Source organism: Silurus aristotelis (assembly GCF_946808225.1).
Source record: "Silurus aristotelis genome assembly, chromosome: 11".
NCBI classification, from domain to species: Eukaryota; Metazoa; Chordata; class Actinopteri; order Siluriformes; family Siluridae; genus Silurus; species Silurus aristotelis.
In genome coordinates, this window is record NC_139584.1 from 9,448,196 (window position 1) to 9,475,819 (window position 27,624).

Here is a 27,624-nt window from a genome sequence, read left to right on the forward strand (position 1 = left end):
TATATCAGTCTGTGTGTGAATATATGAGTTTAAATTTTTTGTATTTTTGTAAAATTTTTTGTAAACAGACACACAAAATTAAAAACCCAAATAAAAGTGGCTGTGAAGCCTTTGCACCTGACCTGTTGTGGCGTTCCTTCTTCCCGCATTCATACGCTCTCCCACAATCACACTCTCGCTCTCCCTCCTCTGCCTTCCAGCATGGCAGAGAATGTCACTCTACTGTCTGGTCTGGCTGAGGATATTTAATTTTTTTCACCAAAACTTAAATTTTTAATTATTTCATAGTTAATGTGATTGACATGCCTTTTTATTATAGCCTTTTTCGTCAATCAATCAATCAATCAATCAATCAATCAATCAATCAATCAATCAATCAATAATGCAACCAATCAATCAACCAATCAATATTAGTTGTAATATTGAATGTAAATATTTTTAAAACGGTTGTAAATGGTTTTGGATTTATATTACAAAAGTTATAACAATATAAAATCATGTTTCTTTTTTTTTTATTTTTTAGATAACTGTATTAATATAATAAAATACAATAAAATAAAATAGAATAGAATATTTTAAGAAGAAGGATCATAGGGTGACGTATAAGAGTGGAGGAAGGTGCACACAGGTGGACTATGTTCTATGTAGGAGATGCAACCTGAAAGAGATTGGAGACTGTAAGGTGTTGGCATCGAACAGTGTAACTAGACAGCATCGGATGGTGGTCTTTAAGATGGCTATGAAGATGAAGAAGAAGAGGGGAAAAGTGAGGACTGAAAAAATAAAAAGATGGTGGAAACTGAAGGAGGAAGACCGCAGTGTAAGATTCAGGGAAGAGATCAGACAGGGGCTCGGTGCTGGATGATTGGGCAACTACTGCAGGAGTGATAAGGGAGAGGCAGCTAGGAAGGTACTTGGTGTGACATCTGGAAATAGAAAGGAAGACAAAGAGGCGTGGTGGTGGAATGAGGAAGTGCAGGAGAGCATAAGGCGAAAGAGGTTGGAAAAACAGGACTGAAAAGTAGGCAGGAGTACAGGGAGATATGGCAGCAGGTAAAGAGCAAAGGAAAAAGGCATATGAGAAACTGTATGTGAAGTTGAACAATAAGCAAGGAGAAAAAGTGGGACTGAGCTGGATGCAGATGGAAGTGGAAGCCAGACGCATTATTTGTTTTGAGAATGTTGATGAAGAATGATAGAGAAGATCAGAAGGAGATGCATTGTGTGTTTGTAGATTGTGCCAAGAGAGGAGTTGTGGTATTGCATGAGGAAGTGAAGTGTGTCAAAGAAGTATGTAAGGGTGGTGCAGGACATGTATGAGGACAGTGTGACTGCAATGAAGTGTGCAATAGGAACGACAGACTGGTTTAAGGCGGAGGTTGGACTGCATCAAGGATTGGCTCTGAGCCCTTTCCTGTTTGCAGTGGTGATGGACAGGACGAGTTTATTAGAGGGACAGCGCATGTAAGATGTTTTGGGGACAAAGTGAGAGAGTCACGATTAAGATGGTTTGGACATGTGCTGAGGAGGGACTGAGTGCTGAGAATATAGCCACCAGGAAGGAGAAAAAGAGGAAGGCCAAAAAGGAGGTTAATGGATGTAGTGAATAAAGACATGCAGGTTGTTGGTTTGAAAGAGGCAGATGTAGAGGACAGGCGGGTATGGAGACAGACGATCCGCTATGGCGACCCCTAATGGGAGCAGCTAAAAGAAGAAGAATATAATATAATATAATATAATATAATATAATATAATATAATATAATATAATATAATATAATATAATATAATATGGGTACAGACAAGAGCTATATATTTTTATGTTAACTCTCTCCTTTTTAAGGATTGTTTACATGTCAGGAATAAGCTAACATTCAGTAAGTTACACATCAGTTCTGCATCAGAGAAAAAGGAACTATGACAAATAAACAGATGCTTTGAATATTTCCCTTCTCAAACCAAAACTGGACAATATTATGCTGCATAATGCTTTGACTCAGTCTTGTTGAAGTAATTTAAAATAAGCTAATAATTGAGGTAATGGCAAATAAGAGCCATACATATACATTTGTTTATTTATGTAAAAAAATGTCTTGTCTCTCTTAAGAAATTAAATAGACAACCCTGCAAAAGTTATTATAATAGCAATATTTAATTAAAGTGCATGTGCAATAAAATATGCATGTGTGTATAAAGGACAATGAAACAGAGGTTTTATGTTACCTTTTTATTGAATTCACAGCTTCATTTTCCATGTTCCATTTTCCAGCAACAAACCAGATGTGTAAACATTCACAGTAATAATGAAGTCTTATTGCATGGTATGTCAGAGGAAATAGGTAGTGTTTATTCGGACAGTAAACAACTGGCTGTTCCCAGCTTATACTACCATTATACTACCATTATACTACCATTTTCTTCATATTTCCTGAAGGCATAAAGGAAGGTTTTAAAGGAAATATACAATATTGTGTGTTATACGATTATGCAATTGCAAGTCCTATGTTGCTTCATACTTTCCTCCACAGTTTTAACAATACACCTGAATTCAGACAGTTTCAAACCTAATACCCAATGAAGCAAAGATACAATTTGACCATTATGTTATTGCACAAATCATGATTTACAGGTTGCAATTGCAATGAATCCAAACACAAGTGTGTTTGGGTTCACATGAAGACACGTAAGAGTTGACACTTACATTTGACATCCTACTTACAATCATACAATTCCTTAAAAACAAATCTCATGTGTTCACATTAAGTCTATTAATTATACAGTAAAATCGGACAATATATCCATAAACTAATAAAAAAAAAAAAATCATAAAGTTCGTGGGATTTTATGAACATGTATACATATATAAATGTAAGATAAATTATTACATTAAACAGCAAAAGTGTGTGTATGTGTGTGTGAGAGTGACCTCTTTTAATTTGTCTTGAAATAAATTGATCAGTAGTGAGTATTTAGTGGACAGGTGGTTTGAAGGTCAGTGCTTGTTTCTGTTAAATACAGTATGCTATACTACTAACAATTACACGTGTGTCCACACAGCACAGTGACTTTACTCATTTCGTAAAAGTGTGAAATCCCAAACTGGGTCCTGTCATATGCTGACCGGATAAAGTATTGCGGCATGTTGATAAAGGACTAGTATTTACCAAATCTTTACTACGTATTTTCCCCTTTACCTATTCATGTAATGACAATTACACATTCCCTCCCACACAGTCCAGTGACTTTACTCATCTACATAAAATTGTGAAGACATCATTTACATTTGGTGTAAATCATTTACATTTGGTCATTTACATTTATGCTGACTCAACGAATTATTGTCCAATAATCTGCATGTTGAGAAAGAGCTAGTGTTTAAAGGAAGTAAACCATGGAAACATGTATATATCAACAAAAAAGTGTAAATAGGAATAAGATTTTACAAATGTCCAATAAACCAATAAACCATTTATAATAATTATAATCATTGTACTGTCTATAGAATTGTCTCATCTTTGGCCTTTCCATTTCTTAGAAAGTAAAGCTGACTGTTCACAGATAAAAATATGTAGAGGACTTATTTTTATATTATCATTATTAACATTTATAATTTATTTAACAACGTTACTGTTAAGATTTCTCTACTCCTATAAGTAAGTTAATAACTGTAAAGGCTGTGCTGCTATAATGGATTAATGCACAAGGATTTGAAATGCAGTGCAATGATATTTTGAAGTGAAGCTACCCGCTTTAGTAAAGAAAGTCAGATTATAAAAATCTAAGAATCTTACAGTTTTTTTTTCCTTAACTTTGGTTTAACAGTTATATTTTATAATATTTTGCATGATTTTATATTAAATAAGTTTTAGCTTGTTTTCATTTATTCTGGTTTCATACACTAGGGGGCACCATTTTCTAAGCGCTTGGAAAGCAAGGTTCCCCAATCATGTAGTGTGGGAAAAGAGAGCATAAAGCTAAGCACTTGTTTTAACTCATAGTCATAACACAACAACACACTATAGCTAAAAAACAACTGGGTATATCAAATATAATTAGCAAATCATTAAAACAGTAGCTGACATTTGACAGACTGAAAACAAAGAAGGTGACTATATGCAAATTATGCAAATTAGCACTCTAATGCATCCATTAATATTTTTCTGTGTGCTGTGTTCAACCTGGCTAACCTTGGATCCTACATATAGACATTTTTTGTGTTAAGTTTGATGATTCACAGTATTTATAATTCAGTATAATAAATATACTGACTACTGTAAGGCCAAATTATTTCGTCACATCAAGAGTTATGAGTTCTTACTTTTGAAATATATTGCAATACATTAAAAAGTGATGTGCTGTAGATATTAACATATTTTTTTTATGATAGAAATAATCTGTCCTGTTCAAAATTTATATTTTTGAAAGTTTACATACATTTGATTTTTAGATGGCCAAGGCATAATGCAAAAACCTTCCTGGAATCTGGACCAAGCTTATAGTCTAACACTGTTCTGTGTTTGCTGGGAGAATACTGTTAAAGTATGTTTCCCATGTATGCCATTGTATGCCATGCCAGCAACATAACTGGGAAACACTTTTACACTATAAACATGAAACCAATAAACAATGTTATCAACATTGATTATTAAATATTATATATAGTGTTTGATGTGTGAGGGTGTGTTTATCCAGTAAGGTTAACTACTGGTACTTTAAGTTCTGTAGTGTTTAGAGGTTTGGCCCAGTCCGGGTATGTATCCAAGTTGAACATGTGAAGTCCCCAAGTGTTCATAGCCAAAGATATACAGAAAATCCCCAGAATGTTCATCATAAAACCCGTTTTCACCTATAAAAAAAAGAGCAATATGATAAGATGTTATTACTAATGCAGCAATGACTTTCCAATGACCTGCAAGAAATGTAATTATGTACGTAGATAATATGATTTCTGGATTTCTGCAAATGTATATTGTTAACCAGACTCGGCAAATAAAAAAAACAATTATTTGTTGCCAAATTATGTTTGCATTATATATAAGAATCATAAAAAAAAATAGTTGGTTTTGATAGAATTTAAAGTGTAATTTTATTTATTTATTTTTTTAAGTTTACAAGTTTAAATGCTGTTGATTCTCTATTTGGCATTTAATTGCCAGAATAAGAAGTTGTGTAGGAGAGTGTGTTCTTACATTTGATACAAGAACATTTGTTGCTAATGTGGGCAAATTATAATTCATTAAGGTCTTGCAGCTCAAAGTTCATTTAGATACACTGTAAGAGTGTGGTGGGAGTGAATTTATTACTTTTCCGCATGACTAGTCGATACACGATGCCAAAAGATCAAGGTTGCTTGTGATTCAAATATTCTAATTAAGTCTTTTGTATTGCTCACCATGTCTTTGACCATGAGGTGTCCAGAGGCAAATGCAATAGAATTGGGTGGAGTAGAAACAGGAAGCATGAAGGCATATGAGCAACCTACGGTTGCAGGAATCATGAAGTACAATGGGTTCACCTTCACATGGATGGCCTGTAAACAACAACATCAGATGAATTGCCCTTTGCTTTACATACATTTCACTCAAATTCACTTCAAATAATATAACAGGCATTCAGTTCTAATATGTGAACTACTCTGGCAAGATAAAAATCGCTGATTTGTTTCAATTACACACATGAATGTAGTGAATATTTTGTAAAAATATATAATATATAATAATATATGTTAGAGACTGAAAAATAAATCAATCCGAAACACACCCATCAAAAGACGACAAAGAACACTAGCTATTGAATTAGAACAAAATAAATGTCTTTATTTGGGAAATGAGTCACTAGGTGCCTTCAGCAGCCTGAGCTGCCTTAATGGAAATTTTTGCACCCTCAATGCTGATAGAAGGCTTTCTTTCACAGGTAGTCACTATTTTGCTCTCTTTGAGGCTTGGAAATGTTTCAGCTAAATGCTATTTTTCATGTACTTACAAATGTGAGTACAAAGTAAATCGTTTTTGTATATCTTGTATTAAGATTTTGTTTAGTTTTGGTTCTGAAAATTCAATTTCATTTATTAAATTTTAGTAAAAAAAAGTACCGTTTCAACCAAGCCATGAATCACAGTCACTCACCAGTTCAGCAATAACCGGAAGGAAGATGATGATGGTGGCGGTGTTGCTGGCAAACTCTGTGAAGCAAGCAATGAAGGCTGTGATGAGCATCACCGCTACCGGAGGGGGAACCTTAACTAAAGGCTGCAAACGTCCTCCAATCCACACGGCCAGACCTGATTCCTGAGAACAAACAAACATAACATAACTTGTATAAGTGAAGTAGACTGCATGTAATCGACCTGAACGCACTTACTAATGGTTGTTATAGCTCTAAATCACTTTCATTTCATTACTTAGTAAGCAGTCTTTTTAAACTCCAGATTTTAGATAAAAATGATGTATTGGTTGTTTTTGTTCAGATGTTCATTTAATTGTTTAAATTTGTTATGTACTAAACATAACAAATAGGTCATGATGACCTGCAAAAAGAAATGCTTAAAAACTGAAAATAACGTCAATACTTAGTGAGCTCTGACCATAAAAGATAAAGAGAGAGAGAGAATGAGAGAAAGAGAGAGACAGAGAGAGAGAGAGAGAGAGAGAGAGCGAGAGAGAGAGAGAGAGAGAGAGAGGTAAGGAAATGCAAATAACCTACCTCACAGCCTTTAGCCATTGCAAAGCCTCCACCCAGTAGGATGATAATGTTCCATGGCACACATTCCTGAACTCTTTTCCAAGATAACAACGGCACATATGGAGTGTTCGAAGCTGTAAACGAAAGTCAAGTCAAGTTCAAGTCGAAATGCTTTGATTGTTATTCCATCATATTTAGCTGAATCGGTACACAGTGAAAAGAGACAAAGTTTCTCCAGAACCCAGTTGCTCCAGCACATAAAAAAACACAGAGCACCATAACAGAACACCGTTCAGATGTAACATGTTTAGTTCAGTTACAGTTCAGTTAATAAATGTAATTATTCTCATGGAATCTTTTAACAAGTATTTCGTGGTCATTGGCTGTGGACCATACAGCATCTGTTAGGCATTTTGCATTGTCACCACAGTTATAATTTAAACTGTACATGTTACTCACAGAACCATTATTTAAAGAAACTGAGAACATGCAAACATGTAATGATTAAGTTGCTGCCCAAAGGTAACTTTACTATTTTAAAATTCATTGCTAACTCAGTAAAATGGCAGAAAACATTTTTTTAAGTATTCCAGACAGGAACTAGTAGAGTATTATGAAATGTATAAAGAAGTAGGCCACCTTTGGGTGAGATTACTATAATCTGTTAATAACAGTGGCATTAGAGTGTGAGCCTTTGGAAAGACATAATAAGCTAACTCGTTAACATTCCACATCTTATTTACTGAGGCTCCAATCAATGCACACAAACAGCTCTCACAAAAATGTCTCAGAAACAACAATCTTGAAACTACTTTGCTAGATTGTGAGCTCTCAATAAAATAATTACATTTAGCATCCACTTAGCGAGGAATAAAGTGCTGAAAGTACTGCAGGCGGGATATTTTTATTCATTCAGAAATCTTACATTGATCTAATATATATTATACTGTATATGTATTATAGCATGTGAGGGCCTAATCATACCTCCATATACAGTACCAGTTCATGTCACTTTAAACTAAACATTAAACTAAATCTTTATCTTGTTAAGTGAGGAATAAGGTATGATGAATGAGCTATTATAGGAAAATACTCACTGATAAAGTGCACAGCAAAGGGCTGTCACTATGACAAAGTTCATTATATTCCATAGCAATTTAGAAAAAGCGCACATTACATTGCTGATCTGTTTATAGCTACAATCAACACAATGATTTATTTAACTTGGTTCCTGATATTACTTATATTCTATCTTTTAGAAACCATAATTCATTTAAAAAAATAAAAAGATATATATATATATATATATATATATATATATATATATATATATATATATATATATATATACATTTATACTCATATCCTATAAACCCCAAAGTTTAAAGTCCTTTGTCCTACTACTACTGCTTTACTGACTTTACTTTTTCAAGCACTGACACTATTCATTTAGGGTAGTTGGCAGAAACCCTTATCAAGAGCAACATTATCACCTGGTGTTACTGTAAGTTTTATAGTTATTGTACTGTGGTTAATTTTTATTAAAACTAACACTTTTCTCTGAATGGTGCAGTTATAAAACACTGAACTGAAATGTTCTATAAGAACACATATTTGATAATATTTCTGGCTGTAGCATTAATTCCAAATTTATTTTAGTGTGCTGTTTTGTATATAATTACATTCATATATTCAAACAAATGTACATTCTTACATTCACATTTAAGTACTCACAGACATTTACAGTGACTGTGGTTACTTAACCACGAAAAACATATAATTGCCCATTTTTGATAAATATTAGAGTGATGTTTTATAATCATATGCAGACTGTGATGGTATCAAAGGAATAAAACATGGTTATTTGCATTTTGTGCCAAGTCGTATTACACCACACTGGTATAGAAAACTAACAGGTCTAAAAGTGACGGATTAAGAGGACTGTAACTTTAACTCCTGTTTGGAGCTAGTTTGGGTAATGCTCTGACCTCTAGTGTTCAGCCACCAACGCAGTGATGGACACTTGGAAGGGAAAAAGAACAGGATGGAGATGATGGTAACTCCAGTAACGGCATCTGAGACATAGCTTTAATCATGAGAGAGGGGGCGAGAGAGAGAGAGAGAGAGAGAGAGAGAGAGAGAGAGGGATAAAAACAAAAAATGTATATATATATATACAGTGAGGAAAATAAGTATTTGAACACTCTGCTATTTTGCAAGTTCTCCCACATAGAAATCATGGAGGGGTCTGAAATTGTCATCGTAGGTGCATGTCCACTGTGAGAAACATAATCTAAAAAAAAAAAAATCCAGAAATCACAATATATGATTTTTTAACTATTTATTTGTATGATACAGCTGCAAATAAGTATTTGAACACCTGTCTATCAGCTAGAATTCTGACCCTCAAAGACCTGTTAGTCTGCCTTTAAAATGTCCACCTCCACTACATTTATTATCCTAAATTAGATGCACCTGTTTGAGGTCGTTAGCTGCATAAAAACACCTGTCCACCCCATACAATCAGTAAGAATCCAACTACTAACATGGCCAAGACCAAAGAGCTGTCCAAAGACACTAGAGACAAAATTGTACACCTCCACAAGGCTGGAAAGGGCTACGGGGAAATTGCCAAGCAGCTTGGTGAAAAAAGGTCCACTGTTGGAGCAATCATTAGAAAATGAAAGAAGCTAAACATGACTGTCAATCTCCCTCGGACTGTGGCTCCATGCAAGATCTCACCTCGTGGGGTCTCAATGATCCTAAGGAAGGTGAGAAATCAGCCCAGAACTACACGGGAGGAGCTGCTCAATGACCTAAAAAGAGCTTGGACCACCGTTTCCAAGGTTACTGTTGGTAATACACTAAGACGTCATGGTTTGAAATCATGCATGGCATGGAAGGTTCCCCTGCTTAAACCAGCACATGTCCAGGCACGTCTTAAGTTTGCCAATGACCATTTGGATGATCCAGAGGAGTCATGGGAGAAAGTCATGTGGTCAGATGAGACCAAAATAGAACTTTTGGGTCATAATTCCACTAAACGTGTTTGGAGGAAGAAGAATGATGAGTACCATCCCAAGAACACCATCCCTACTGTGAAGCATGTGGGTGGTAGCATCATGCTTTGGGGGTGTTTGTCTGCACATGGGACAGGGTGACTGCACTGTATTAAGGAGAGGATGACCGGGGCCATGTATTGCGAGATTTTGGGGAACAACCTCTTTCTCTCAGTTAGATAATTGAAGATGGGTCGAGGCTGGGTCTTCCAACATGACAATGACCCAAAGCACACAGCCAGGATAACCAAGGAGTGGCTCTGTAAGAAGCATATCAAGGTTCTGGCATGGCCTAGCCAGTCTCCAGTCCTAAACCCAATAGAGAATCTTTGGAGGGAGCTCAAACTCCGTGTTTCTTAGCGACAGGCCAGAAACCTGAATGATCTAGAGAAGATCTGTGTGGACGAGTGGGCCAAAATCCCTCCTGTAGTGTGTGCAAACCTGGTGAAAAACTAGAGGAAATCTTTGACCTCAGTAATTGCAAACAAAGGCTACTGTACCAAATATTAACATTGACTTTCTCAGGTGTTCAAATACTTATTTGCAGCTGTATCATACAAATAAATAGTTAAAAAATCATACATTGTGATTTCTGGATTTTTTTTTTAGATTATGTCTCTCACAGTGGACATGCACCTACGATGACAATTTCAGACCCCTCCATGATTTCTAAGTGGGAGAACTTGCAAAATAGCAGGGTGTTCAAATACTTGTTTTCCTCACTGTATATATATATATATATATATATATATATATATATATATATATATATATATATATATATATATATATAAATCTGTTCAGTACACAAGATGTTTTTGTAAGCAGCACACATTAATGGAGACCTGACCAGATTGGGTCCATCTATATTAATTCACCTGAAACCCTCTTGAAGACATCTCCTCTACCTTTTTTCTCCCTACCTTCTTGATGGATAGATTATGAGGCCGATCCTAATTTAAGACAACAGATTAGGTAACCTAAATTAGGCTGTGAATTGGACATAATGCTCAAGATTAGCTGTAAGGGATAGTAATCATCAGAGTGTGCTTTTGTCCTAGATCTCTTTTCTCCAGCTAAGCTTAGTATGCATGCTGTGCTCCAGTGTTAATGCAGCTGAGTTTCCTGTGGAGAGAGTTTTCTCTCCTTCCTTCACTATCTCTGCACTTCTCCACATATTTAGCTATTTGCTTACAATTACAATTCACTGGCTTCATTCATGCTGTGTTTAATCAAAAACACGTCAGTTTCCAAAAAAAAAATGTGTACTAATACGTATTTTCTCAGACAAAATTAACACTGGAGTGAACCTGAATGGTACTTCTTTCACACTTAGCGTATGGCTCTTCAATTGAAAATGTGTATGTAATGTATTTTTAAAACTGTTTACATGTTAAAAGTGCTGTAGTCAACATTTTACATGAATTTAAATATCAAATGAAATATATAGCATCTTTCTGATGCCACAATAGTGTGTATCTGTATTTGTTTAAAGTTTCTAAGTAATAAATAAAACACAGCACATGAGGTTATCATTAAATCATAAATTTTAGGATTATGTTAGGGTGATTTTAGGATTATGTAATAGTGATTTTTCCTTCAACAAGATGTCCCATTGTGTTTGATTCCTCAAATAAAAATTTTAATGGACTTTTGAGCCATTTGATGCCAGGGAATCTCTGCAAAACAAGTCCCTGTTATCACTATTGTAAAAACAAAAGTCTTTTAAAATGTTCTTGAAGTATATGTGACAGAATATTGCAGCTTGTTGCAGGACAACAACAAAGTATGTATTCTCAGAGAGAAAAAAAGATATGTTACGTCTTTGCTTGTCACTAGGGTGACCTGAATAGTACTTCTCTTGAATTTTGACTATGTATTATCCAGTTGTGTATAAAGTATATAGTATAAAGTAACTATAAAGTAATATACCATTATTTACTTGAATAAATGCTCAAATCTCCAACTTAAATAATACTTCAATAATTAAATAAAACTTCAGTAATAGTACTTCAGTAAAAAGCCCTGGTAATAACCAATGGTTTAGAAAGTAAAATTGAATTATTTGTGAGAAAAGTACAACAGCAAGCATGACTGAAGGTTACAGTAAGATTACTTTAGTAGTTCTAGTAGTAATACTGAAATTTATGTTATTGGCAATATATTGTAAATCATAAATCTACACAAAATATCCCATGATATTACATGAGAGGATATCTATATAGTTAGGAAAATTATTGCATTGACTGCTGATATTTTTATACAAACTGTTTGTATTGCATTCACAATATGTGTGTGCATAAGTAATCACTGCGATGAAAACCCTAAATTTGTTATGAACGAAATCAGGAAATCAGGAAATTTAGGAAAATACTATCATTCAGATTTTGGTTTTAATACTTTTTATTTATTCTTATACCCTGCAGAGCACCATTTAACATTATTTATAAATAAAAAGAATATGACACAATTTTTAGCCAATTTCTAAAATAGGCTGTCCTGCAGATGCTGGTCACTAGGAAAAAAATTTATATATAAATATATAATTAAGGAAATAATTGAAGATCAAATTTAGGGATTTTAGAAGCACTGGTGCTGAATACACAATTTACATTTTAAAGATTGAGCACACAAACATTCTGACCAAGTTTGTGTAGATTCTTGACTTGCAAACTAGAAATTGTAGTTCTAGTATTTTATTTGTCAATGTATTTGGTGAAGAGCCCAAAAACAATCTCTTTCTTGTTTTCTTCTCTTAATGTAAATCAGGCAAAGTGAGTACAGACAGACACCCTGCTGTCAGAGGAAGGTTGGTTTATTGGAAACTATATGAGAGCTGGACCCCTGCACATCCCTGTCTCTGGTCATTAGCATGATGTGGAGCAGAAAAAGTAAAGAGACAAGGTGATGGGTGACTGACACACTAGGTCATCTATTCTGGGATCTTTTATGATGAAATGTGTTCAATTTCATCTTTCCCCATGAATTTCCAAATGATTTGCCAGGTACAGTTTATGGGTGATAGATTAAGTATGTCTTTATTAGAGCATGTTCACAAATTATCTCTTTTATAGTACTTTAAAGTCATAATTATAAGAGAGAAAAAGAGAAAGATTCTGTCTTACTCTTTTCTGAAGAATATGGACCAGCCTGTGACGAATTTCGGGTCTCTGGTGAATAGGAGGATAGCAAACAGGATGAAGAAGAAAGAGATGGATTTCTCAGCAAAACTAAAGAGGGGAAGAAAAAGAGATACGAAATCCTGGAATTACTGTTTTATGACAATATCACTAAGCAACACATAAGAAAATGAGTGCTATAATGGTATGATATTTAAGAACCACAAATAGAAATACAGAGCTCTATTACAGAAAAAAGGACTTGCAATAACAAATAAGAGAGCTTGCATTTGATAAATTATATTGACCCCAGTTTTGAAATGACTCCAGTTTTACTTCACAGTGGGTTCCCACCACACCCACCACCCTTAAGAGTTGGTCTTGATCCAGAAATAAGACTAACTGTTTTTGTAAAATGATCTGTCTAATGTTGGTGTGTGAAGATCTACATGCTTAGGAAAACAGTCATACTTTGTTTGCCCTCTAGGGCAGGAGTGAAAAGTAATAAAATGTTATGTAAAAATATTTAGTGTTAAATATTTTATATATATATATATATATATATATATATATATATATATATATATATATATATATATATATATATATATATATATAATTTTTTTTATTTATTTTTTTTTTTTTATATATATGATTTATTTTAAATATTATTTTTTTGAAGTTTATTTATATATAAATGCATGGCATGGCCTAAATGAGAAGAATTGTTTATTAGTTACTACTTTTTCTAATATGAGCCCTAACACTATACCACAGGAAAAAACTAAAAAAATCCTTTTTTATAAAAAAATAAAAACTGTCTTTACATTTTGACTCTTATAGTTTCCTTTAAGGCTCTAAAGCTCTATCTATAAATGATCTATCTGATGTTGGTGTGTGAAGCTCTACATTCTTTTGAAAACATACTTTGTTTTCCCTCCAGGGCAGGCGTGTAATGTAATAAAATGTAATGTAAAGAAATTCTCTGTATATGTATATTTAGTGTTAAAAAATGTGGCAGTCCCGGCAGGCACTCTTCAACAAGGGCTCTTGCAAACCCGATAGCGAGGAGCTCCTGGAGTTTGTGACACATGCCGTCCAGAAGCTGGATATAGCTTGGCTGGCCGATAAGCATAAAGCCCCTCGGTCCAGTAAGCTCAACGAGTGCTTTTTGCTTCTGGCGTCACAGCCTCCATATCGGAGTCTGCCATTTTTCCCTGACCTGCACTCCAAGGTGTCCAGGTCCTGGGCACAGACTTTCTCGGCCCGCCCCTTTAGCCCCAAGACTCTTTGAGCTAAGGGATTATGGCTATGGGTTAATACCAAGGGTTGAAGAGATGCTAGCAGGTTATCGCTTCCCGGGTGTGGCATCCTCTCTCAAGCCCTCAACACTACCCACCAAGCCCCTGCATACTACATTGGCGCAGGTGGGAAAGGCTTATACCTCAGCAGGTCAGGCCGCTGGATGTCTGCACACCATGGCGGTGTTACAGGCATACCAAACCGACCTGCTGCGAGAGTTAAATGTGGGAGACATCATGGGCGGTCAGATACTAGAGCTCTGCCGTATGGCGGACTTAGCCCTACGAGACACTAAAGAGACTGCTAAGGCCATTGACCAGTCTATGGCCACCCCAACCACCACAGAGAGAACCACCATCTGTGGCTCACCCTGCACGAAATCCCTGACAGGGACAAGGCATGCCGCTGGACTCCCCACTATCGCCCTTAGGCCTTTTCGCGTTATTTTAGACGCCAAACACATTTTAGAGTGGCCTTTTATCGTGGTCGGCCTAAGGCACACCTGTGCAATAATCATGCTGTGAGGTGGATGGATTATCTCGGCAAAGAAGAAGCGCTCATTTAACACAGATTTAGACAGATGTAGGGAATAGGTCTTTTGTGTACATAAAATAAGTCTAAAAGTCTTAGATCTTTGAGTTCAGCTCATGAAAAATGATGGCAAAACCAAAAGTGTTGCGTTTATAATTTTGTTCAGTATAAATGCATTACATTGATGTAAAGTTTTAGTTTTTAACCATATATATATGGTTAGACTTATCTCAATGTACCTTCTCATTGATTTGTCTAGATACCTGAACACAAGAGTGCAAGTGGTGTCTTTTATTACTGCTATTTTTTTTCTGCCACAAGTCAACATTGCTTATAATATTGATCATTTGATTTTATTGCATTTTTTTTTTTTAAATACTAAAATGAAATGTAAAGAAATGGCGCTATGTTAATCCTATTAACCTGAACAAATCATTAAAAAAACATCAGTGAAAGGTAAAATCAGCAGTTGGAGGTGTTTTTTTTATTTTTATTTAGAATGCATTTAAATAAATAAAAATAGAATATAAAAACATGTGGGCACTGTAGAACTGATCAAAAAGTCATGACTTTAAATCCCAGCTACACCAAGCACCACTGTTAAATTATTAGAACCCTTTAATGAGTCTTTTAAACTTCCTCTGCACAGTTTTATTCTATCTCAATTTCTTTTGGATAAGTATCAGTTAAAAGCAGTTAATGCTAATATAAGAATGTGTTTGTGCTTTTGCTTTTTAAGCCGCAAGCTAACACTGCTGTTTAAACTTAACTTGTCTACTGGCCGAGAAGATAATCCCATATGCAGAGAGAAAACTACAAAATTACTACAAAAACACACATTTGCTGTTTGCTGTTTGTGATTTAGATCGAGGTCATTTATAACAGAACTATGGCACATGTCTGGTGAATCTACTGCAAAATAAAATATTTGATTTACCAAAGACACCCAGGTTTGGTTAACTTAAAGGTAAGACCTACCACTACAAGAACATCTTTCATGCTACATGTCCTTTCCCCTTCAGAGAAATGGATTAGGTGCTAAGCAAATTTCAGATATGCATTTGCCATATAGACTTAGCAAGAGTTTTAATGTTTCAAACAGTATGCCTAAGCAAAAAATATTGCCAATCCTGCATATTTTTAGGGTAACCGCAGTCGAAGAGATGCTGTTCAAATAATGTATTTCGCAGTCTACTTAAAGTTTCCTGCCAGCATAATGTAGATTTACCAGTTGCTTGATATTGAAAGAACCAATACTGTAAGACAGGAATCTATGCCACACCTAAACAACACCTGAAGTAACACCTGAAAGCAACATCCACAAACTCAATTTACAGCAAGAAATATAAAAATTATATATACAATTTTATACAAATTGAGGCAGTGATATCATCCTACTGACTCTTTTTTCCCCTATGAAATATGTGTGTATGAATTAGGGGCATATTAGGCAAATATATTGCAATTTACTGTTTGCTTCAATACTTTTAGCCTGTATTGTATCTCTAAGCAAATATGGCATTTTCAGCAGTGTCTGTAACTGCCTAGTTTTTCCAGCATGCAGTCTCACCTCATGGGTCCCAGCTTTTTGTAGTCTTCATCAATGACCGCGTTGGCCTTGGCTTCGGCAGCTGCACGGTCATTTCGTTTGTTTAAACATAATCTAAATACATAAACATGCACATGCACGCATGCAAACACACTGAGTGACAGTAAACATAATAATAATAACAATAATAATAACAATAATAATAATTAATAATAATAATAATAATAATAATAATAATAATAATAATAATAATAATAATAATAATAATAAATAGAGCAAACAAATGCATTCAGCACAGACAAACACAGAATGAGCATGCACGTTTATTTGGACCATTTTATATAATAGTAGAAATAATTTGTGTGTGTGTGTGTGTGTGTGTGTGTGTGTGTGTGTGTGTGTGTGTGTGTGTGTGTGTGTGTGTGTGTGTGTGTGTGTTGGGTTTGATTGTACCTTGTGGTGATTCCTCCATATAGGAAAGCAATCCAAATCCACGACACAAGAAGGAAGATGATCATTAATGGAAAAGCAAAGATGAACCATGAACCAAAGTTGATGAAATCACACTCTGGGAAATAACTGAAAAATGGTTTGGTTTCACAAATTATTTGCAAACATATGATTTATACATTAAGTAACTTACTGATTCATTTTTAGGCAGGAAGGTATTACAATTCTTTATTCATGAAAATGTGGATTTCTACACACCAGGTGCACAGTATAATTGTAATAATTGTGTAAAGCAGAATATTAATCTAGATTGTGTACTGAATTTAATAAAACTAAAACATAATAATTTAATTTGCATCAATTTTAATGTGTCTACATGATAATCCAAGATTAGGAATATATGTAACAAATAAATGTGTTCAATAAAATGCAATAAAATTGCAAAGTAAATTAAAATATAAAAAACTGTGAACAATAAAGAAAATGAGTTTTATTTTTTGGTAGTGGGTCTCGTTCTCAACCTTTGCTGTTCAAGTATTCTGTTTGCATTTCCATGTGATAACTTATTTTCCTAACATATTTTTCTAAGCAGCAGTACATGAAGTACTTACAGTAATTGGCCAGCAAATTCTAAATGGGGTGCAACATGCTGCCATAATCAAAACAGTCTGAACAAAACACACAATGATAGACAGACTAAAAAACACACCATTATCAGCAATATCATATTTATAGGAAAAAACATGGTTTCCGTTACTATTTATCACTTTTTTTTTAACTTTTTTCTACTATTCATAATGTAAGCACTTTCTTAAAATCAATTAAATTTCCTCATGCATTATTTGAAAATGTGCATAAAAAGATGGGAATTGCATTTTTGAATGGCTCATGATTCATTCTAAAACATCAATGTGAACAGAGCTTCTCTCTGTCACACTTTGTAATGTCAGGTTGTGATGGGTGGCACTGTGAATAAGCTAAACTCCAGCACCAGGCTAGGTAAATAACGATATGAAAGTTGTTTATTATGGAACAAATTGCAATTTGCTTGATGAACAATTAGAGTTACCGAGGCTTTCTTCCTATGCTTTTAATCATCATAAATTAATATTAAACATGTCATTTTAAACCATTAATGTAGCAGCAGGCTAGATAATTGTACTTGTTGAAAGTCAGCATGAGTGGAATTATCTGAACCTGTGAAGTGCATTTTCCTGTCCTCTCCTGTTTAGTTTTTCAAATACAAACTACCATAGCAATTCAAGAGTTGTTGTTCGTCATTCACCATTACCATAAACTGAATTAGCTATCTAGCCTAGCACACAGGTAAAAAATGAGCTAGGATCTGCCCTATTCTCTAAGCTTGCTTAAAGTCTTTTGTGGAGTACATTTCATAACATGCCTAACTGAGCTCATATGCAACACTTCCTGGTTTCGTATTACTGTAAATGCTTGCCTTTCCATTGGACCTTCATGTAAACTGATTTGTTAAAAACTGATTTGATTTGTCCTGAACACGTCTATATAACAAGAATCACCAAACTGTCAAAAAAAATTTTAATCCATAAAAAAGTCATCCAGGAAATTCACTCCATTATAGCGTTAACATTTGATGTGTGTTTAAAAGAAATTATTGCATTTTATGGACTCACAAAGATAATAATATTTAAAATTGCAAGAACATATTCAGATTCCCTGACTGGTGATGAACTTTTTTTTTGCTTTTTGATGGACAGCAAATGTGGAACTTTTTTGTGTTGGAGATGTGGTGATGCCTTACACCAGTATTCCTACACTAACCTCTTCAGCTGTCCAATGAATATAAGGTTGGGTGCGGTTCCTGTCAGAGTGGCTGTTCCCCCAATGCTGGCTGCATATGGGATACAGATGAGAAATCCTTTCCACACTTTCAGCTGGTATTCTGCCTCTTTCCTCACCTCCTCCTGATTCTTCTGCTCTATCTTCTCTATTCCATCAACCCTATGAGGTTAGCATAGTGTTAGAACAGATTGCACAGATTGAAGAAAACTTTTTTGCCCTCTATTTTCTTCCTAATTTGGTCACCTTTGGCCAATTCCCACCCACTCAAAAATATCATATGACAACTATCTACCAGTAAGGGTGAAAGTAATATTTTACTATTTTTCTAAGTATCATATGACAGCTATGTACCAGTATTGGTAAAAGCAAAATTTTAAAGCAAAATGCTTTTCCAAGAAGTTGTTATCATCGCTTCCGTCTAAATACACAACATTTTGCTTCTTTGGCTCCTGGCCAAAAAATAGTTGTAGGAGAGAGTCTTCAGATTTTGTGATTCGTGTTAGATTGACCTTAGACAAAAAATGAGACTTTCTAAGGCAAAGATCAAATCACACACTAGCGACTTTTGTAACCAGGTTACACTTTAGACACAATTACTGATTATAGTACATGGCTTAACATTTTGTGATGATTTGCCATTTTTGTGAAAATACATTCTAAGACACATCATCATTAGTCATCATTTTTTTTTATTATGATCTTGCAATCCTGACTTGTATAGACTTTCTAGCATTAGCTTGATGAAGCTAATCTCTCAATGAGTACACTAGCTATAACAGTGCCTTTCAAAAGTTTTGAAACACTACAAACAAACAATTGGCAAAGGAATGACTGGAAAAAAGTTCTGTGGTCCAATGAGCCTAAAATTTTAGTCTAAATTTAGCATTTCGGTCTAAAAAAAAACTTATTTTAAATGGTGGCAGACTGCCTCACACCCACAATCAAACATCGAGGTGGAAGCTTAATGATTTAAGATTGTTATAGGAGCAGAAAAAGGTTGGAGATTTTTTCCAGGTGAAAGGTATACTGATGCAACATGGCTACCATTCCATAATTCAAAGCCATGCAATTTTATCTGGACTGCAGCTAATTGGAACCAACTTCCCCATAAAACAAGACAATGACCCGACGCATACTGCACGTCTGAGCTCCATAAGCATTATTAAGATTTAAATAAACTGGCCTACACAGTCACCACACATAAAAATAAATATTTAAAGTAAAAAAACACCTTTGGCAAGTTTAACAGAGGCATGGCAAAGCATTTCAGCTGAATGTTTGGAGAAATTAACTGACTGGATCCCAAGAGTGTGCAAAGCTTTTTGGTTAAAGTAAATGCTGCTGAATGAAAACAGAAATAACAAACACGTCTCTCATAAATGATAAAAGTCTTGGTGTTTCCAAACCTTTGACAGGCACTGTATAATAAAGCATTCTTTAGTACTTCACCTGTCAACTGCAGTCAGAGTGTGTTTTTCAGATAGTAGTACATGATGCTTCACTTGGGCCTGATCTGCAGCAGAAGACAACAGAGTTATATCTGAAACACTTAAAAAAGAATTAATAAAATAACTTTTGTATCCTTGTACATCCTCAAATCTGGTTTAGCTGGTTTCCTCAATGTATGCTTACAGAGTGGCATTAAGCTGCTTGAAGTAAAGCCAAGCATGACTCTGGGCCAAAATGAGACACGGTTTCAAAGTGATATCCCCAATTTAGCAGCAGACCACACTGTGTTGTCTCACACCCACTACATGTCATTGTGCGTATTTGTTTTTCAAATGTGCATAATGAAATGATATTATTATATTATTATATAATTATAATATTATATATTCCTTTTTTTATGATAACAGTCACATTAAAATGTTATCAGTCAAAAGCATCACTAAGCCCAACCCTTATCATTATAACAGTCATTACATGCTACTGTTTAATTGACATTATTATACCTTATACCTATACCTAGCGTGGAAGGACTATCTATCTGAATGAAAAATAAAACATACAAAAAAAACAAGTCTATTATGTCTGCTTTCATCATCATCCCATCAAGTCGAAGAGAATAAGATTTGTTGAAATGTTTACAATAATCACATAGTAGACTACAATCTTTTAAGCCAGCAAGAAAAAACAACAACAGGGTAGACTTTAATATGAAAATAATCCACAGCAATATGACTAAACATGAACCCAATAATAACAAATCACGACATGTATTGCTGTGTCTGTTATACAGAAACAAACTATAATTATTATAATGGCTTATTAAATAGGAAAATAACATTTTGCATTTTATCTATTTATTATCGCTTGTCGTTTTAGCTCGTTTTATTACTGTCAGTAGTAATAAAAAGCTGTTCCCTCGAAAGAGTCTCTAGTTTTTATTTCTCTCTAAAACAACTTATTTGCATTTGATTTGCAAATGTGCAATTCAAAGTCTTTATTTTAGTCTATGTCTAAATATAAACCAACACCCACTGACCAATCAGGCTTAAACATTTAACAGCACTATTGTACACTGTGTAATGTGTTCTAAAAATTGTGTTTTTAAATTATGAGTCCTTATGTGAGTATATGCATGTGTGACTAAAATGTCTGTGACTCCACAGGCAGGGACAGCTATAAAGGACATAATTGCTTGATCATTGCATTCTTATGCATACCCTCAAGGTGGTCCGTGATCTTACACTGCTCTTTAAGTGTCTCCAGGTCTCCAAACAGGCTTTCCAGAATGGCGTTAGCGATGGGCAGCATCATGGCCGTCGTAGCAGAGTTACTTAACCACATGGACAGGGAAGAAGATGTGATCATCATCCCCAAAATCAACCTGATGGAAAAGACACATCTGTTTAATGGCAATTTTTGACAGAAGAGGCCAACAGTAGCATATATGTTACATGCATATTATTTATACATGTTCTTGGTAACAGAAGAAATGGTTTATAAATAAATTGAACATTTGGTAGGGAACAACTTTTTTGGTGTTTGTTGTCTGTACCAGTTTAAATTTATTACAGTACACTGAAGAACTAGGAATTATATGTTTTAAGTGAAAAAACTGAGATGACTTGGATATTAAGTAAAGGGTTCACATTAGGGTCAAGGCAAGTACAATCATTTCCTCAATATTTATTAATCTTTATCTCAATTTCTATTTTTATTTTCTATATTTTTGTCAACAATTTCATACATTGTACACTATAGTGGAAAATATTGAAATTTATTGCTGCAGAGTATAAGGTTAATGAGCTGTGACCATTAACAAACAAATAAACAAAAAAAAATACATAATTGTCTGCAAGTAACTGTGTCTGTGCATGTCCAACTATGTAAGAAGATGAGAGGTGGAGTTTTTTTGGTAAATGTTTGATTATGCAACCGGGCCATATGACTGCAAACTAGATGCAGTTCCTCTAAATTGGACTTACGTCTTGTGGACTTTTCACATGTTATATTGACTTTTCAGCCACAGTGGAACTTCCAGATTAATATCACTTCACGACATTTGCAGAACTTGTTGACTTGTTTGACATTGACAGTGTTTAGACACTGAATGTTGGAGTATTTTACTTTGTAGTGCAGGATTAGCTACAATCATTTAATATCGGAAAGAAAACAAAAAACTGTGAAAGACTTACAATGTGAGACACAGGTCAGAATTGTACAGAGAATGTACAAAGATCACGTGTTTCAATACACCTTTCAATGCATTAACATGGATTTGTTTATGGATAATTCAAATTGTCTCATCTGACTTGCCAAATGCAGTCTGGCAGATGCATTCATTTGCATAAAGTTGACTTTCAATGAAGACATAGCACCAGTCACAAGATTGCTAGGTCTCCATTTTCCCAAACAAAAGGCATGTGAATGTTGCTGCATTTTTCATTAACTTTTTTTAATCGGAAAGTGCCACCTCAGATAAATCTTCAGTGCTTCCGACAAGTATGTATTCTAATTTCTATCCAAATCACAATGGGACTGTAGTTGACAGCTTCTGTGAATGATGGTTCACAGTATAAAAATTATTTAGAGTTTTTAAAGGAATCAAAATATGTCTTTAAGTATTGCCACCACTTCATTTGGCAAAAATCTATATATCTAAGCCTATAAAAATGTCCTAAGCTCAGTACTATAGCTAAAAAGGCCACCCAATGGCAGCCAATTACAACATGCAGATGGCTATAGGAATGTTTGGCAGTATGTAAACCATTCAACACACACACACACCTACACTCTCACACACACACACACACACACACACACACACACACACACACACACACACACACACACACACACACACACACACACACACACACACACTCATTTGAGCTGTTGGATAGATTGCCATGGCAATAATTTATGGGATTACCAATAAATTAAATAAAAGTGGATTACGGTGGATTGAAGTTTTGGTTTTGATTACAGAAAATATGTTTGGCACAAAGCAGACTGCAAAAAAAGAAAGAAAGAAAGAAAGAAAGAAAGAAAGAAAGAAAGAAAGAAAGAAAGAAAGAAAGAAAGAAAGAAAGAAAGAAAGAAAGAAAGAAAGAAAGAAAGAAAGAAAGAAAGAAAAAATGCCATCACCAAATTCCTATTTCTAAGGTCAGGCATGCTGGTGGACTGTGGAGTAACCTAAAGGAGGTTATGTTGAGATTATTCATTCATTTATTTATTATTCATTCATTGATTGATATAGATAGATAGATAGATAGATAGATAGATAGATAGATAGATAGATAGATAGATAGATAGATAGATAGATAGATAGATAGATAGATAGATAGATAGATAGAATAAGAGTTTTGTTTCCCATAAAGAGCTGTTACCTACATAATTTAAGTGTAATCTTCTCAGAATTAATTCTGAAATTTCAGTGCATACTGACCTTGGATCATTATGGTCTATTTTGCTGTCCTGTAACAAGTTACCCCCTGTTACCGGATTTCATATGTGACTATGTTATGCTCCAGCAAACTGACCCCTTGCTTGCTTTTCACTTCATTCCCTTTTTCCTATATTGTTTCTGTGCTACGTGCTGTATTGAAGCTGTACACACACACTGAATGTGGAATCTCATTAAAATATATAAAATGCTTAATTGAAATATACAATATATTGAATATACAATATACAATTGAATTTTTATTATGCAAAACTGCATTTTCATATTATACTGTAACTCTTACCAGGCTGGTTTCACGCCAACAATCTTGAGAACTCTCAGGGCAATACGTCTGTGTAATCCCCACTCCTCTATAGCAGTTGCCATTACTAGACCACTCAGGAAGAGGAAGTTTGTCTCTACAAAGTACTGAGGACAGACCTTCTTAGAGGGTAGAATACCCATAGTGGGGAAGAGGCAGATTGGCAGCAATGCAGTAACTGATAGTGGGAGAGCTTCTGTACACCAGTATATTGCCATCAAGAGCACCACATATAGACATTTTCCCTCCTGCAGGAAAGACAGAAAAGGGATGTACAATTACAGATTTGATAGTTGGGTGGTGAAAAGGTAGATTAATGGATGGGTGGCAAAGTTTACTGTATGCCAGGTATTCACCCCCACCCTAAATTATTATCTATGTACAGTATGTTTTTCTTTTTCCTATGAATCTCACCCTTACAAGTGCCTGCATAAATAATTACTACTAAGAAAATTATATATTAGAGCAAATACAAACTTTCCAGTAAGAACTACTGTCCAATAAAAGCTGTTATGCAAGGAATAATATACAGGCCTCATCTTGTTAATGGGAACACCAGGCCCCATTTAACCGACCATGTATTAGTTCTTTCTAATTGATTTGCATCAGTAATCCAACCACAACATCTTAATTGAAACTTCTATTTGGAACCTTAGTTATTCTGACACTGATTAGTCTTTCTCACAGCGTTTTGAATGCATGCAGATTCACTGCCCTACCATGACCTCTCAACAGATCCGCTGATCCATTGTGCTTGGGCCCTAACAAGCACAGTATGGTCTCATCTCTTACTGTGAAAAAATGGTGTGCTCCCCACTGCGATTCCACAACAATCCAAATCAGTTTATTTTGTTTTGTCAGAGGTGAATGTCCCAGACACCCAGACACCTTTAATTAGGTATCTTCAGACATATGGATGTACAAATGGGACAGTGACGGACATAACAAATCAGATCATTGGGCAAAATTGGCTATAGCTTTCCAATAGCAGGTTACTTTGTCTATTTGTTTGATTCTTTCTATTATCCTGAACACTGATTTGATGTCTTGACAAACAAAACGTAATATTTTGCCATTTTGGTCCACATTTAATTTTTATTTTATAATTATTTAAAACTTAAAAAATAGATAAATACATGTGCAAAATCTGGACTAATACATTTCCAAATTCTGCACACTTTCAATGTTACTGTGAGAAAATTTGGAAATGTTGGAAATTGACATGTACTGAGGCACATGTCCACATGACACATTGATGGATTTGATGTAAGACTGGTCAGTCATGCAGTTTTACACAACCCTGTATTCTATATCAGATCAAGATAATCAGATAATAGTAAAACAAAAATACCAAGGAACAGTCATTGGAGTTGTTTCTGAAAACCTTTGGGCCAAACTCAAAAGGAATGCCAAACAGGAAAATTTTTACTTTTGTTTGTCCACATCATTAGTCATTTGGTGCCTCTGGCTGTGCGCCTCCACACCGCACACTGCAAGGCCACTCAGGCAAGTACAAACTCGTGATCTCGTGTGTGCACTTGCTCTGAAAAACCCGCACTAAAATACCGGAGCAGTGAGTGTCATCTAGTGCTGTTGTGATGGCTGAGCATGAAGATTCTACGTCCTACCTTTTCTGGCAGAACGAAGAGCAGAGGAAGCAAAAGCAGTGGTGTGATGATGAGAACCAGATGTTTACGAACGAACCAGAGTTTCTTGACAATTATCAGCAGGTCCATTGCGCGAGAAACCAGGATGTGTTTCTTTTTTTTTTTCTTCTTCTTCCTCCTTTCACCAAGTTCGTCGCTTTTCTACTCCAACCGATGCTCCTTCTCCACTTTTTATCACGCTTTCTTTGTTGATTTTTGAGGGACCCTGGGAGAAGATTAACTCTTGGATTACTCGTTAACTCGTCGCACGTAATAAATGATAAAACATGCTGTCGGGACACTCGTATGTACCTGTTACAGCCTCGAGCCGGGCCGCAGGAGTCAGATCAGCGTGGGAAACATCGATTATCAAAGGAAACCTAAACGTTCGTTTACATTAATGAGCGTTCTATATGGCTTCTCTTTTGTTTGCCCAGGAGGGTGGATCGTGAAGAAGTATTGCGGAATGCGCACTGGTGGAGATTAAAGAGTCGTTGGGTCAAAAGTACTGAAGGATGGGCGCATCGAAACTGAAACACTGTAGCTGTCTGCAAAGATCCTTTGGAGATGTTAAAGCAGAGATACAACCTAGAAAGCCTATTGATGTGATATTTAAGATCATATATAGTTTAGGAACTAGTTCCTCCCTTTCCCCTTTGCCCAAATGCACACGCACACGTACACATACACGCCTCCAAGCATGCAAAGAATGACTCCAAATACCAGCACTATATTGTTATATATTTTCCAATCATAAAGCACTATTTGTTTTTATTTCACTTTCCAACACTGCAACAGTTACACACACCAAAGACAAGTTCCATATGCAAGCTGTCTTTTGGCTTTTGTTATTAGAATACTTCAGATTTCTTGCTTTTGAAATATAAAAATAATAATAATAATAATAATAATAATAATAATAATAAAACAAAAAAAACAATCATGCTATAGTATAAGAAAAATAAAGTTTTCCCTCCTCGAAACATTTCATTCCATCTTCCTCGGAATGTAGACTTTTTTTGATCATGTCTATATGAAGTAAAACCCGACAATCCTCCTGTTCCACTTACCCCTTTTTTGGTGGAAAGTAAAAGCTTTCATTTGTTTTAGTATAAAATTCATAAGCAGACAATTCCTCCCAGTGTGTTTTATTTCCAATGCCTTCAGAATCTTTCTTACACATAAAAAATACATTACCATCCAATTTATTCATAAGTATTTCTGACAAGGGTTTTTTTTTTTGTTGTTGTGGTAAAGATTCTGTGAGTTGTGATTGAAAGCACAGTTCATATCTGTATTATATATTGTCCATATTGTATTCCTTTGCTATTCTTTTTACTACTTTTTCCCCTAAACTAAATACTATACTGTAAACATATGAAGTTTACAGTAAAAAAAAAAATCTGTTCGTCTGTCTTTTTTTCTCAAAATGAATCTTTCCAGATGTTGCATTTTTATAATAAACCATGGTTATTTTAGATTTTAATGGATTTTTTATTAATAGGTCTTTCTAAAGGACTGTTAGTCTATGAAACATTTGAACAGCTGATAGATTGTATGAAATATCCATGGACATTCTATTATTTGGATTTAATTGAGCACATGTGACCACATTAATTATTGTGTGTTCTAATGCTGGCAGATTATCTGATTAAAGTCTTTTTGTGGGTTTAGCTAGCAGAGTTTCAAATAAATGTGTATGGTGTGTATTAGGGATATAAATTAACATGATTGATAATGTGTTCTAGATACAAATACATATGAATATGAGGTGCACTTTTTTTATTTTTTCAAAAAAGATTTGATTGAGGCTAGAAATGTGAGCATATCATAAAAAAACCTGTAAAGTGTGTGTGTGTGTGTGTGTGTGTGTGTGTGTGTGTGTGTGTGTGTGTGTGTGTGTGTGTGTGTGTGTGTGTGTGTGTGTGTGTGTGTCATTTATTTATTCATTCAGCTTTAGTACATCCTTGGCCAGGGTTAAAGTCTTGCACCGACCTCTTGGCCAGTATGGCAAAATGTCAGACACACCATTTGCAAGGCCAACTATGTGGGCAGTGCTTCTGGGTTTGTTTTCCAGTTTAAAGTCCTATAAAACATTAAAAATAGTGCTATCTGAAGCAATGGATGCAGATAGTGGTGTCAGGCAGCAATGTATGCATGCACATATACAGACATCGAAAATATTTCATTTATGAACATTATTTTCACAAACACCCCAGTAAAAGATTAGAGTTTAATAAAAGAATGCACAGTA

At 34.9% G+C, this 27,624-nt stretch overlaps 1 protein-coding gene across 1 annotated transcript; it reads right to left on the reverse strand.

Moving 5' to 3' along the window:
- Window positions 1–2,211: 2,211 nt before the first annotated feature.
- slc13a3 (solute carrier family 13 member 3) lies at window positions 2,212–26,256 on the reverse strand. The gene is made up of 13 exons (XM_083555373.1): window positions 25,353–26,256; window positions 23,707–23,972; window positions 21,178–21,341; window positions 19,961–20,024; window positions 18,491–18,670; window positions 16,694–16,819; window positions 16,262–16,354; window positions 12,865–12,969; window positions 8,669–8,766; window positions 6,702–6,814; window positions 6,125–6,286; window positions 5,392–5,529; window positions 2,212–4,845 (listed from the first exon to the last, which is right to left on the reverse strand). The coding sequence occupies exons 1-13, from the start codon at window positions 25,458–25,460 to the stop codon at window positions 4,684–4,686; spliced, it is 1,779 nt and encodes a 592-aa protein (XP_083411499.1). The 5' UTR covers window positions 25,461–26,256; the 3' UTR covers window positions 2,212–4,683.
- Window positions 26,257–27,624: the final 1,368 nt, after the last annotated feature.

Bases quoted from the DNA above. Each gene is read 5' to 3' on its own strand.
- slc13a3 (XM_083555373.1), bottom strand. From the start codon at position 25,460: ATGGACCTGCTGATAATTGTCAAGAAACTCTGGTTCGTTCGTAAACAT. The intron at 23,973-25,352 runs GTAGGACGTAGA...TCTTTCCTGCAG, and splicing joins TCTTCGTTCTGCCAGAAAAG to GAGGGAAAATGTCTATATGT. The intron at 18,671-19,960 runs GTGAAGTACTAA...CTAACCTCATAG, and splicing joins ACTCTGACTGCAGTTGACAG to GGTTGATGGAATAGAGAAGA.